The sequence below is a fragment of the Solenopsis invicta genome, chromosome 10 (genome assembly GCF_016802725.1).
Source record: "Solenopsis invicta isolate M01_SB chromosome 10, UNIL_Sinv_3.0, whole genome shotgun sequence".
Lineage (NCBI taxonomy): Eukaryota > Metazoa > Arthropoda > Insecta > Hymenoptera > Formicidae > Solenopsis > Solenopsis invicta.
In genome coordinates this window covers 13,977,034-13,991,731 of record NC_052673.1, presented here as the reverse complement: position 1 = coordinate 13,991,731, position 14,698 = coordinate 13,977,034, and the positions used below count along the sequence as shown (strand labels likewise).

Here is a 14,698-nt window from a genome sequence, read left to right as displayed (position 1 = left end):
CTGTGTATTTTGAAACACGTTTGCGGTAAATGTAAAAGTTATTATTACTTTTTGAGTGTTACTTGTATGTATAATTTTATAACTTTTATGTATGTACGCATGCATTTTTACGTTATTTAGTTTTGAACTAGCGTATAATATTATATAATAGAGGTCATGATTTTAAGATAAAAAAAAATATCAGTATTATTTTGCGTTATGTAAAAAACTGTGACATTACAGTATGTGTATGATTTCTTTCACTCGCGGTACGTTTTCATTCTTTGTTATAAGTATTTTTTAACGAAGCTTCTATGACTCTACGTTTATGTAACTTTTCCTTATTTTTACCCATAGAACACATTAACACAGTTTGACCGTTAAAACTTGAAACATCCTGTATTAAAATTGATCATCCAAATATACCCATATTCTAAATTGTAATGATATAATTACTACACTTTAACTCGTTCACTTCGAGGTAATCTTTATTTAATTCATATCCATCTTCACAAATTTATATTAAAACATAATTTTGATAAAGATATCCGAACAAGAATTAATATCGTTTATTTCTTAATAGAATTAATTATATAACATAAATTTCTAGCTCGTTTTCAATATTCAGAAAATATGAAAAGTTAAGAAGACGTATTGTCACGATATCGAAAAGAAATCGCGGATAGCTCTCTAGTTCTTTTACGGTAAAATTCGCTAGTGTAGTAAATATCCGATTTCCGCTCACACCCTCGCCCACCCTTTCCGGTATGACGTCTACAAAACCCTCGCTTTTTCTATTTTTTGTTTCGCGAGCGTCGGCTCTCGAGGGGGTGGCGGCGATGGGCTTTGCGCTGCGACGGCGATCGCGAGAGACTCGGGAGATTGCGAGCGACTCACCCTTTTGCCCTTGCCTTCTCTTATGTATTGCTGACTGTGTCTCGGCCTTTGAACCACGCAGAAGCCTACAAAGAGAGTGACGTGAGAAGCTGTCTTTTTCGCCAGTTTATTTCTCCAGTCCTTTATCAACCTCTTTTTCCAACGTATCTCACCCGCAGGCGATCTATCTAATTTGCTTCTCGATGCGGCAGACGAAAGAGATTAAAAATTCTTCTTTTTTCTCAAGCTACCGGTGTGCGGAATTTTATTTATAAAAAAAGAAACATTATCTGTGGCTTGGAGATAATGCTGTTTAAGAAATACAAATGTATGAAATACACAGACAAAGTAATTAGAAAAAAGAATTTTAAAATTTGAAGTTTTAAAAAATCGCTTAATAGAATTGAAAGATTTAACGTTATAAAAATTTGACGGTACTTGACATTGTAATAAAGTTTAACAATAAACTCGAAAAAATTTCACGATAAATTCAATTTTCAGCCTTAAATGTATAATAATCAATCAAGTTGCAAAAATAAAATTGCTGTTGCAGTAAAATTTACGAAAACAAGTCTTTATTGCGCAAAATGTGTTTCAAAGTTTGTATAAAGATCGTTTATTTTTCAACTGTATTTCCATACTCCCAAAAATCAAACTGAAAAATTGTGTGACTAAAATTCGCTGGCAGAATGCTCGATATAAGTCGAGAGAATCAGGTCAATTATTATGTAGGAAACTAATAATCATTAAGCGCGTTTAGATTCCACTCACGTGGTGTCGGCGTGGTGGTTGTGGTGGTGCTCGGAGTGGTGCTTATAGTGGTGGTTGTGATTTCCCAAGTTTCCGTGGGTTCGGTGGTCGGCCACCTCGTCACTTCCGGTATTTGATTATCTTCCACTTGTTCGACCGCGGTGGTCGCAGTCGTGCTCGCCGGTGACCTCGTCGTTGACGCGACGGCCGCTGCCGCTGTCGTTGTCTTTGCTGTTGTCGTTGGTCGCAAATGATGATGTTTCCTGCGCGCGTGATAGTCCTTCTGCGACTCCACTGTAATCACCGATAACACCCTCGATAAACGATGCAAATTTAAACCGATTAAGAATCCTCAATAAAACAATATTCGTTAAATTATATGATGAAACCTCGTACAAGAATTATAAACGGCAATTATGAAAATATATTTACATAAACAGATGTAGAAGCTACTTTTAAAATAATATTTTGCAAAACTATAGCAAAATTATAATGACATGGCGAATCATTTTACTGGTTCGATTTATTCGTAAAATTAAATTTAGGAAGAAGTGTTTCAATTGAGAAAAATATTTTAACTGTATCATATGTTACGTATAAAATATTTAGAAATATAATTAATCCGTGTACACGCTTGCAAAAATGCACATTTTTGCATTATAATTTAGAAATATTGCTACACATGAAATTATTAGACATGAAACATGACGAAATTTTAAATAAAAAATTAAACGGTTTTCGAAATAAGTTTAAAATACATTTCAAATTTGAATTTGTCTAATTCTTGACAAATATTGCATTGCGTTATGGCGTATCACTTTACCATTATTATTGCGAAATATTCAATACATGATATTGTATAATATTTATACAAATATGCCTATCGAGGATTATATCGGAGGGCGATAACGGCAATTGGATTTCGAGTTGAAATTTTATATAAAGTTGGAGACAGGAAACATGTAATATCCTCAACTCGAATGTAAAATATTTTTCACTTTTTATCGTAACACATTTATTATTTCGCGACCGTCCTTGCAGAACTTCTTTGCAGAAGTATACTTTGCAGAAAATTATTCACGATTCTATGTTTTATGATTATTCGTGATCTGGGATGTGCGCTTTCACTTTCTGTCATAACTTACAACATTTCACGGCACAATAATAAGCACGAAAAACCGCCGACTCGAATCGGCATCGTCGCCACGGAGTAACTTGGGCTTAATACTTTCCCGCTCACTTGCGCGGCGCACGAAGGAAACGGACGTGTGGCCGCAAATAACAACCGCTAAGCAATATAAAGTGCCGAACGGAGAGCCTGTAAAATTGCAGTTGAATGTACATGTGTAGTCATCTGACGCGGAAGTATGAAAGTATCGGGAAAGTCGCCCCGGTCCCGTATCGCCGACGGCGCAGCTGCTGCGAAATATTTCAGCTACCGAGGGGCTCCGGGGTGATTACACTTTCAAGGGGCACCGCGCGCCTCTCCTCTCACGGGACGCGTACAGCAATAATAGGGAACGTAAGATGCGCGTAATAATATTTTACGAGCTGCAGCGGTAACCTGAACACAACTTTTATTTTCGCGAAATAGATTATATTTGTCAGCATTTATAAATGCGCTACGAAATGAGAACAATCCGGTTTTTTTTTTGCCGAGAAGCAAATTGTGCCTGTCAATATCTGCCAAGAGATTTTAAAAGTTTATTTACAGATCGTCTAATATTCCAAATATAAACAAGAAGTAAAATTATTTTTTTATATTTATCATTAAAAATATATTCTCGATGATTAATTACACGATTCCTGTAGAACAACCTAGAAAAAAAAACGTTTGATGCAATCAGAGACAAGACAAGATTTGCGATATGACGATCTATGCAACTACATGGTGATGCCACGAGCAGAATTGCAATTACACCGGTCGAACAAACGACACAGGTTGGCTCTTATCGATCCTTCTCGACCCCGTCGAGTTGTAAAGCATGGCGAATGCAATGGACTGCATTCAGTCGGTAGATAAGTCATTTAGATACGAAGAAATTGCATCTCCTACTGCGTTTTAGAAGTGCATCATGCCGAGCGCATCGGCAAAGCTTCATAGAGCTTTGTCTGTTCCATGCTAATTATGCGCTGTAATGTTTATATATACGGCGGCCCAGTAGAATAGAAATTAGCACGGGTAGATTCTCTAGCAATTTTCCAGCTGAGTTTTTTTAAATTTTCCACATTATTATTGTTGAATGTTTTAGTAAATTAGAAGTTGAATTTAATTGTAATATACACAGTGAAAGCATTATGAATTAAAAAAGAAACTCTTGCTAATCAGCTTTTACATGACTTGCATGTATTTATTTCAATTTTTGATATCAGAGATAAGAATTTACTTAAATCAACGAATCAAATTTTGTTTTTTATAAAAAAAAAATTGAATTCAAGCTTAGCAAAAAGTAGTTTAGTCTTATATAAAAGATTTACATACATCTTATTATTTTGTATTTTACATTCACACGGCAGTTCACACTTGCAGTAGTAAACCATGACAAATATATTCTTCGTATGAAATAAATGCGAAATACATTGCAAAATACCTGTTAATGAAAAATGGAATACCGTCACGTCGTTTTTCACGCTAATAGAAACGTGTGAGATAAACATTTGCAGAGACCAGTTAAACATTGAAACAGTATATCATCAGTCTATATTAATTAACATTCCAATATCAGACAGCGTACAGCTTGCAATTATTTTTATTTAATCCGGATGATTCGATATCGATTTCGAGATTACCGCGTTTTCAAATAACTCACCTAAAATATACCCGCTATTTCCAAAGTAGGTTAATTGTTTTAAAGAATAACGTGGGTTATTTCTTTCACAGACATTCTTCATTTTATCCTCGAAAACAATCTCCAATAATGTCGATTTGTTTTATTGCATATTTTATCGTATACTTTTATTTTCGTAAGATAAAATTTTACAATAATCTTACACCTCTAAATCTATCTTTAGTTTCTATGTATGTGCAAATATATTTTGAGTAAATCTCCTCTGTCTGAATTCATTATCTATCAAAGGACGGCGCATTACTAAATAAACCTGGCTTCCTTAATCTAAATTGTTACTATCGAGTCCTCAATGTTAGTAATGAATGTTCTAGAATTTTCCGCTTACCTACGCAAGGATTCACCCAGAGAAGCCGCTGCCAACCCATACAGCCGTATAGCTGGTTGAGCTCGGTGCCCTTACAAGCACAATTGGTATGAAGTTCAGTACCTAGGATGCCCAGCATCGCTTTTCTGCAGTCGGAGGTTGGTCCAGCACATTTCTTCGTCACGCTATCTACCGCGCAACTCTGTTCATAATATTCCAGTCTGAGTCTAGAAAAGTAAAAACATTAGGTCGTTAATTTTTAGTTATATTATGAATATCCAATGACCGTACATGTCCCTATTTGTCAATTTTAAATAATTTAAAAACATTTTTACGTCTCTGAACTCAAAATGATTTTCATTCTTACGTACCATTGCGGTCATTAAATTTTAACATGATAACATCTTTAATATTTCAATACTTTTATTCTATCTATTTACTGACTCTTCTTAATATTAATTAATTGAGACATTATCTTTGACAAAATTATGGAACAATACAAAATTGCGAACACGTTTTTAACTTACATATTTGTGACTTCTTGTGGTAAATAATCAATTATAGATTTTTTTGAATCTTAACTTCTATTTTTCAACTCATTTTAACAATTGTGTCATTTATAGGAAAATGAACTAAAATACTCGGTCATGCAACTGAAGTGAAAGAGACATTTAATTTTACCTCTTGACATTTTGATTCTCACCGCAAGATTAGTTTTAAGAAATAATTGTAAAATATGGCTTTTCCGTTAAAAATAACTTGAAATAGAATTGAAATGTCCGAGCACAATGTATTTTTTAAGAACTTTATATTACTTAATATATTTAATATAATTATCCTATTGATTATCTCGAGAGTCCGTTTAATTATTTGTTTTACATTTCAGTTAATTATATAATTAGATCAATATATAACAGATTTTTATAAAAATTCTGGCTCTGCATCATTACATATGTCCGCTTATTGAGATCTTAATTATACAGACAATCGATGAAATTGTGAACGAATATCGTGAGAGAAATAAAACCGAAAGTCCTTGAAATATTAAAGTTTTGGAAAATGATCCGAATATTCAGTTATTAATATATGTATAATATCTAATCAATTATGTTTAAAAAATTATACATATTATATAAACTATTATATATAATTATTTCACATTAAAAAAAAGTTAAATCAAAAATGCCAAAAAAATAATTATTTCTTTTAACATTAAACACGTTAGAGAGACTGATGTATATACGATTCATATATTAATTAAACATGAATGTTCAGTAATAAGCTGTAAGTATAAATGACACTTTATTAAACAAATGATATGACAAATTATTAAACGTAACATTGACTTAATTGACAAATTGACTGATTTTCGATGCAAATAATTACCTTAATTAAAAAGAAGTTCAAAAGTATCTTTGGCATCAATAATTGTAAGTGATGTTCTAACAATCATTGAATAGTATCTACGTATGTGTTTATCACTAGTGACATATTAGATGATCGAAGGGACTAATATTGTAACAATGGCTGAATTGTTCTCGTTGACCATAGAGACTCTTGACGTGACAATTGATACGGTCAATAAATATATACTCGAGTAAAATATGAATTTTGTTTATACACAGATGTGTGTACGTACTACAGTATATAATTTTCAGTGTATAATTTACAGTATGTAATTACAACAATTTTTTTGCATAATGACACAAAGCCAAAATATCTGCAATCTTACTTAAAAAATTGTTTACAAAATTTTTTAATTTATGTTCACACATTATATATTCAAATACAAATAAGAAAAACTTTTTATTGTTTCATTTTATATGTGCTTAATTTAAAAAAAAATACAAATAAAGTCGTATGGAAATACATGGAAATATATTACACATATATGATAATGTTTTAGATAGTATTTTAAACAAATGGTTTATTTTAAATTCTCTCTCTCTCTCTCTCTCTCTCTCTCTCTCTCTCTCTCTCTCTCTCTCTCTCTCTCTCTCTCTATTACGTTAATTTTATTTCTTATAAAAATAAAATTAATTAAATTTGAGAATTGGTAATTGCATTTCTAGTTTGAGATTTGTCAATCACGTTTTTTCAGTAAGATCATCATGTACTGTTAAACTACGTTTGTGTATTTATTGCATCAAAAATCAAGTGTATTTTATTTGTATTTAAAATAAAGATAACGATAAAATCGTTAAATTAATCAAATAGATGTTCGAATTCGAAAAACGCTGAAGTTCATTAGTGAAGTTTCAAATAAAGTCCGTGCTAAATAAATAATAAAAAGATAAATGTGTACAACGGACATAGCGTAGAAGCTGTTACAGCATAAAAATATAACAACAATGTTATTTTTGATATATAAATAATCTGTATCGATGGTTTAATTATAGAGAGTCGTTAAATGTATTATGCGATTAATCGATTAAATTATAAAGCTACGAATGAAAGTTATAAATAAAAAAATAAATCAATAAAAAAATACAATAATAATTTTTAACAAATAGTGAAAGTTACTGTAAAATATAGAAACTCAAGAAAATAATTAATAATTTAATCAATGATTAATTGATTATGATTTCCAGCGCATTGCGCTAATTCTATTAATTGCGAGTTTTACGATTCGTTTACAAACAACTATCATGAATAAAAATGAATAAGCGTATTTCAAGCAATCATTACAGAAAGCAATTAAATAAACGCTATAGAGACACTTCGTAGCGGTGGAACGCCTCTCGACTCACAAAGTGTGCATCTATGGCACGCAGCAATTGCTCGTTTTCGTGCCGCTTGTAGATACCTCTAAATGGCAAAATTAAAAATGGATTCGTTCGCCCTCGGCGATAAATCAATTAAAACGCTGAATCGAACCGTGCATACGTACGTATGTGCATGCGTGCACGCATGTTCTAATTTAATCGATCAGCAACGCGTGTACGCACGTTCTATCGCTCACGATTGCATCTCCTTTTCGACCATTTTAATCCCCAGTTACCCACGCTGTTTTTTTTTAACGTATTTATTAACGTGATGTGTATTTCACTCCCTTGTAAGGGAACACAATATTTCAATTTTCATTGTTATGTTTGATGTTTTGTCATTAAACAAGAGTTGATATAACTACATACCAATTTATGACATATCCAATAATGTCCGAAAACCGTACAAAATATACAATAAATTTAGCATTTGCAAAAAATTCCGATTAAAAAATTGATGGGTGTTTTTTTATGCGTTAAAATGAAATAAAGATTAAAATTCTGTTATTTAATTCTTTTTAAATTCCTGACTAATACACCACAAGAAATATAATATCTTTCCGTGTGTGTGATACAATCATTTCTTTAACATATTTTAACAGATTATATAACATATGTTTATAATTTATGTATCCTTTATATACTTTTAGTATATATTTACATCTATACATTATATAATATTTATACATGTATCATATGTATACTATATATTTCATACAGATTAAATGTTGTAACATATCCATGAAAAGTTAATTGATAAAATTTTTAACTCATCTCTCAATTTATTCAATTCTATAAATTGCGTTTTTTATAACGTCTGCCAGTAATAACAAATTAATCGGTGCATCGATACGCTGTGACATTTAAAATGGTATGTCCAACAAACTGTGAATTATCAGATTTCAATAAAAAAGGTATATACGGCGAGACACATCATTTAATAGAATTTGTGTTATCGCAAAAAAATGTTAATTTATTAATATCAACGGTATGCTTCATATAAAACAAATTAAATTTGTATTAATAACGTTTTTGAAGTAAAAATTAAAATAAATGATCTTACAATTAATAATAATCATAAAGAGATTTTTGCAGAGAGAGAAAGAGAGAGAGAGAGAGAGAGAGAGAACAAAAATAATTAATCATAATATTACTAATAATACGTAAAATTTAATAAATAAAATTTTTATTCAGTTTTGCACATAATCAATCTGTACATAATTAAATTGCAGTCCGTCTTCCATGAAAAAAATTATCATTCTAAAAAATAAATATAAAGCTATATGTCTCTTTATTCTCGTCCTCGCAATTTTCTCTGTGACGAGCGAGAACCACCGTGCGATGGGAACGGGAACAAAATTGACACGTAAATAATAATGTCCAATTAGGACGACGCAATCTTATCTCGCTGAGTAAACCAGAGAAGCACCCGATTAAACACCGCAAACACGTCGTCCCTTATTTTTTCTAGCAGTTCTGTCGGAACTTTTTCAATTTTAAAGTTAAATCGCGATTCAACAAGATTTATACGCGCGCTAATGCAATATTTCCTTAGTCAAGAGGACGTCCGTCCACGTTGCAGGACCAGTGCGACTATGAGGGATGAAACGATACGTCCTTCACCTTCTGGATCTCGCGGCAATGTACGTACATGAGTGTTCTTGTAAATGAATCCGCTTAAGCGCTGAGAACATTATTTTACCTCATAGAGATTTTCGTATCGCTTTATATTTAATAGAATCATTGTTAAGACAAAATCGACAGCGAACGTTATTAAAATTTACTGAAAATCTTTAATTATTAATCGGTTGCGAGAAAACGATGACATTACCGTCGCTTACATTTGTTAATACAATGTTTGATTTTTTAGACAATGCACATGCGTATTTGTTTGAAGCAAATTCAGTACTCGTTCCCAGAGAGTTTCTTTTCACGCGCTTCGCTCTACGTTTCTACATTTGCGCACGATCCGTTGTATACGGACAGTTCATGGAGAAACATGCAAATTTTCAAAAACGTGAATGTGACGCATTGCCTCACCTGCAGCTTCTGTTCTCTTTGCAAGTCTCGGCCAGGCTGTGACACGTTGGCATTTCGGCGCCGTCTATGCGCTGCGCGCAAGTTGGATGCATTTTCTCTTGTGCCACTATGCACTCGTCCTTTTTGTTGTCCGTTTTCCTACAACACGAGAAACGTAGAACGGGTATATAATAAGATTCAGAAAATTACTATTACAGAATTCTTTAAAGTGCGTTATAGTTTGTATAGAAGAAACACCCCAACAGAATTACGACTTTATCTAATATCACCCAAAATAAGAAACAATTGATATTTAAAAAAAGTATTATAAACGAAGACTGATTTATTCATTCAATTAGATGGCAAACTAAACTGAAATTGTTATCATAATATTAAAAAAACGCAAGTAACTTTTAATAGCAATACAATATTAATTATATCGTATAATTTTAACTTATAGCTTTTAACTTCAGTTAAAAGATTTTCTGTTTACATTTGACATAAGAATAACGAGACTAAAGTTATTAATTTATGTTTCATTTCTTGATTAAATGTTCTTGTTTAAATTGTTTGAATATTCATCAGATGCGTATTTTATTTAGTCGTGTTTTCCTATTCGGTCGTTCTTATTTCGAGAAAAAAAATAATTTTATAAAAAAAAACACAAAGATTTGTAGGATAAAAGTAAGACGCGAGGCAAGAGCGGAAAGTTTCCGCATTGTTTTGCGACCAAAAGCCACTTGAAAGTTAAAGGAGTCTCGTTAAAAAATACGAGCCTTTCGCGCAAGAGGAGTATTAGGGTTGCTTCGAGGATTTCTTATCGAAGTTGTCGTTGCGAGATCTTAACTTGCTCCTTCTCATTTGATATTTGTTCTTAATCTGGAAAAATTTACGTGTGCCATTTCTACGAATTAATCTTTCTCGAGAATGTAAAATGTTTTCGCCGAAGAATTTATCGTAAAATAACATTAAATTTATTATGAATCAATACTTTACGTTATAACAAATAAAGGGGACACGATTGTTTAATATTTAAGAAGATAATTCAGTAGTCACGAGAATTCCGTTACTTCCTCGCTTCCTCGACTCGGGATTATACTAAAGCCTTTGATTACTCTTATGCAAAGTTATACATGCTAATGTAAATTAACTCTGCCCCGTCGCATGTTTCTCATTTCACAATTTCCTTTTGTATTAATTATGTTCCAAGAATGGTTTCTCAATCTTCAGCTTCAATACATTTATCACGTTAAAGGAGGTTTTTCAGTACAATGGCACGTAAAGATTTTTAATTTTCATTTAAAGATAACATCAATATATTTAATCCAATCTAACATTTCTATTTTTCGATTATAGCTACAAACATACATTATGAAAAGTTTTTTTCCTAAAGAACGTCAAAGACACATTTGCAATAAGATACTAAGGCACAAAAGAAATTATGACATATCGTTACGTTAACTTAGTTTCAAATTTTCATAATGTATCGAGAACAATCGATCGCAATCATGCGCGTTCCCTCTATTCTTTATTCATCCCTGCAATTCTGCATTGTGCCTATTATTACCTTCATCCGAGTTGAGCTGAATGCATGACGGAGGATGCATCGAGAATATGATCTGGCATTTCTGTCAGTTAAACGCGTTTGCGTTTTCTTTTTCGATACATCAGCCGCTGCGCCATAGTCGGATGCAACATAACACGTACATACTACTCGGCGTATGCATCGCGGGGCATGCATTGTTTTGCGCAGCGATCCGATGCTCCGGTTTCAATTGCTCGATACGCCGGATTTCGAAAAATTTTTCGCCAGCTCGTACGTGCGCGCGCGTAATTAGAACGCGAATTAACAGCGCGCGTCCTTCGATTAATTCCAAATTAATTTACGACGGCGCCGACAGTTGATTCGTCATATCGCAGCTGCGCCACTCGTGTTACAATAATCCGTTATTAATTCACGTTGCATCGCGCATTGTACCGCGACACAGTCGCTCGCGTAGCGCCCTGTGTTAATATTTTAACGTGACTTTCTCACGACAATAGACGGCCAATTAAATATTCACCGCCGACAGAACACAACCGAAAGGGGCAATTGCTCGGTCACAGTTATGTTGATAGAAAATCTTTCTGCTGGAAAGAATGCTGTTAGCGAGACACGAAACATGCGATAAATTATCCAAACAATATAAAGTATACTTTGCGGTAGTGTGTGCAGCAGCCATGAAAAAAAAGGAGGAAATATAAAAAGTTCGAACAATTATCATTTCTACTAATGTAAATAATTAACTTTTATGTCTCGTTTACTTTACTTTTTATTTTCTTTAATTATTAAAACTAGAAAAAGATAAAAATAAACCAAAATTAAAGATAATTTACATTAGTAGAAGTAGATGCGTAAATCTGTTAAACATAAAGCATCTGTTAAAGATAAAAGAAAAAAATTTTAACAACAAATGTACAAGGAACCAATATCAGAAATATAATAATGCATATAATGTAAATAATTAACTTTTATTTCTCGTTTAATTTACTTTTTATCTTTTTCTAATTCTTAAAACTAGAAAAGGATAAAAATAAACCAAAATCAAAGTTAATTTACATTAGTAGAAGTAGATGCATAAATCTGTTAAAGAAAGATGAAAGAAAAAATTTTAAATGTGCACATATACAATAAATTAATATCAGAAATATAATAATAATGAGACACTAACCCTTTGACTACTATGATCCATTTTTGTTAACATATTCCGTTTTTGTTAACATATTGTTAACATATTGGGGCGAAACGCCATAATAGCTATAATAACAGCTTACCTCTAGAATTATAAACGACCCTTTGGGATAAAATGTCACTATAGCTCTTTTCTATGTTTCAATACCTTGTCATAACCAAGCAGGAATGTTCTCAATTGTTTCGATTTGCATTTGCTTCATCGAAAGAACGTTCGCGTTTTTAAAAAATTTCGCGGTCGAGCTACGCGTGGCCAAAAGTTAAAAAAAAAAAAGAAGATTGCTGTCTATTTGATTAACCTGCAGAGGCAGAAGGCAATTTCCACGGAATGCTTGTGATTGGCGGTCTTGTAGAAGTGTTGCAGTGCTTCCATGCACTCGTTCCTCGCGCACGTCGTCGCGTCGCAGTGGTTCAGGACGGGTTCCAGCAGATTCTTGCATTCCGGATCGTTTCTGAGTAAACAAAAACGTTCCTCATCCAATTTATCTTGTCCGCAATGATCGGTCTCGATTACTACAGCAAGAACTTGCGAACTTACTTGCAAGACGTGTAAGCATGATGGCACGTGCTGGACAAGATCAGTTTCACCGGCTGTTGAAGCTTGTCGATGTCTGATGTAGAGGACGGTGGTTCCACGCCCGCCTCTGCGAAACAAGGGATGTGTGTCAGTAAACGGAAAGTGCTGATCCAATCGTTTATAATTAACGACGAGCTGGGGATTAACTATAATTTTCTTACGTGTGAAAGTTTTATATGTAATTTCTGTATGTTTATACCCGTTGGGTGAAAAATATAGAGATAAATGATATTTTCTTATTATTCGAAGAATAAATGGCGTTCATGAAAGAAACTGATATAAAATGCTGCTGTATTATACTTTTTTTCCATGTTTCTCCATTATGGCAAATTGAAAAGAGAAGGTCCGAGTGATGAGCTAGAAATAAGCTTGACACTCACAAGAAAAGTAGAAGATATGATCGCGGGATCTAATTTAGCTTGACTCATGATGACGAATGTAGTTTAATGTCTTACTTTAAATTTATATTGATCAAATATGCAATATGATAATATGAAAAAAAAATAACAAGGTAAAAATGTTCATTATAACCGGCGAAACTTTTCCAATTAGAGCCATGTAATGCAATTGTATATCAGGCGCGCCCGCATTTGATAAATTGTGAAAAGCACCATTTATCATGGATATATCTACTATTTTACGCGCGACGTAGAAGGTTCTTCCAGCAAAAATTGAAACGCGAGCTTCCATCATTGATCGTGGCATCGAGCAATATGCGCAGCGCTCCTCCTCGAATGAGATCGACATCGGCATAGTTAAACATGGCAGCCTGAGTTCCACCTGTTCCTATCCGTAATGCACTGTTTACACAGTCACTGGCGAGACCCACTTTCCTTGCTGGGGTGAACACAAATAAATGATAAATCATCAGCGTCGCGCGCCGAGGGCGTCGATGCACTATAGAGGAGAGCGATGCTTATCGTTTCCTTTATTTCCAGCCCGGTAAGAATTATGAACCCAAATCAGGACAAACGGGCAATTTTTCTTTATTTAAATGTAATGTTATGAAATCCAAAATTTTGGTTAAACTTGTTTACATATATACAATATATATCGAGTTTAAATAGAGATATGCATATGTTATAATTCGCGAGAAAATAGAACGATGGGAAATATGTATTCTCGCGAAACGAACAATGTGCTATCGTGAAAATCCCTGTTGAAAATTTTGGGTTTTGTAACAGACTCGAATTCGACAAGTGACTGTCCAAAGGATGGGTATCTGCCCGATGACGAATGGTCGCCATCATTAACCATCCGCTCTTCGATTGATGGACTCTGGCGACGGGGTTAACGATCGCGGGGGGATGCCCGTGAATATCGGGAAGGGAGTACGAGATCTTTTCGACACGAAGGGGAAAAAAGGGTCTAGGATTCCCCATGAGAAGAGCCGCCCCGCCAGATGACTGGCCATAAGTCAACCACCATGAAGAGCGTGCCTTCGACGCACTTTATTAAGACAAACGAGCGCCAATCTTCCCTGCATCCCTTTGAAGGCCTTAATCGTACTCCTGAATTGTTCGTGAGTTATCTGTACGTGTGTGTTTGTTTCAAGGTAAAAAAAAAATAAAATAAAATGCTAATAGCTGTTTAAAAGAAGAATAGAAGTGCAAAGATGAAAGAAAGTTACACAAATAAATGTAATATAATAGTCAAGGATATTTTTTATAATTTTTTGCAGTAAGCATATATAAAAGCATATCAAGTACATAATGTTACATAAAAAAAGTAAAGGAAAGTTATTGTTTCATCTGAGTTCTCAAATTAAATGAAAATTAAGATACAAAATACGGCGGTTAAAATCGACAATTATTTTTTTATTGATGGAGACTTTTTTGAGAGTCGGGT

General features: G+C 33.4%; 1 protein-coding gene across 1 annotated transcript in view; it reads right to left on the bottom strand.

The window, feature by feature from the left end:
• LOC105193207 overlaps nt 1-14,698 on the bottom strand; it is a 293,217-nt gene that overhangs the window by 30,788 nt on the left and 247,731 nt on the right. Inside the window, 6 exon segments of the mRNA XM_039454349.1 lie at nt 877-941; nt 1,627-1,899; nt 4,780-4,985; nt 9,564-9,701; nt 12,573-12,725; nt 12,812-12,917. Coding sequence (XP_039310283.1) covers nt 877-941; nt 1,627-1,899; nt 4,780-4,985; nt 9,564-9,701; nt 12,573-12,725; nt 12,812-12,917 — 941 coding nt within the window.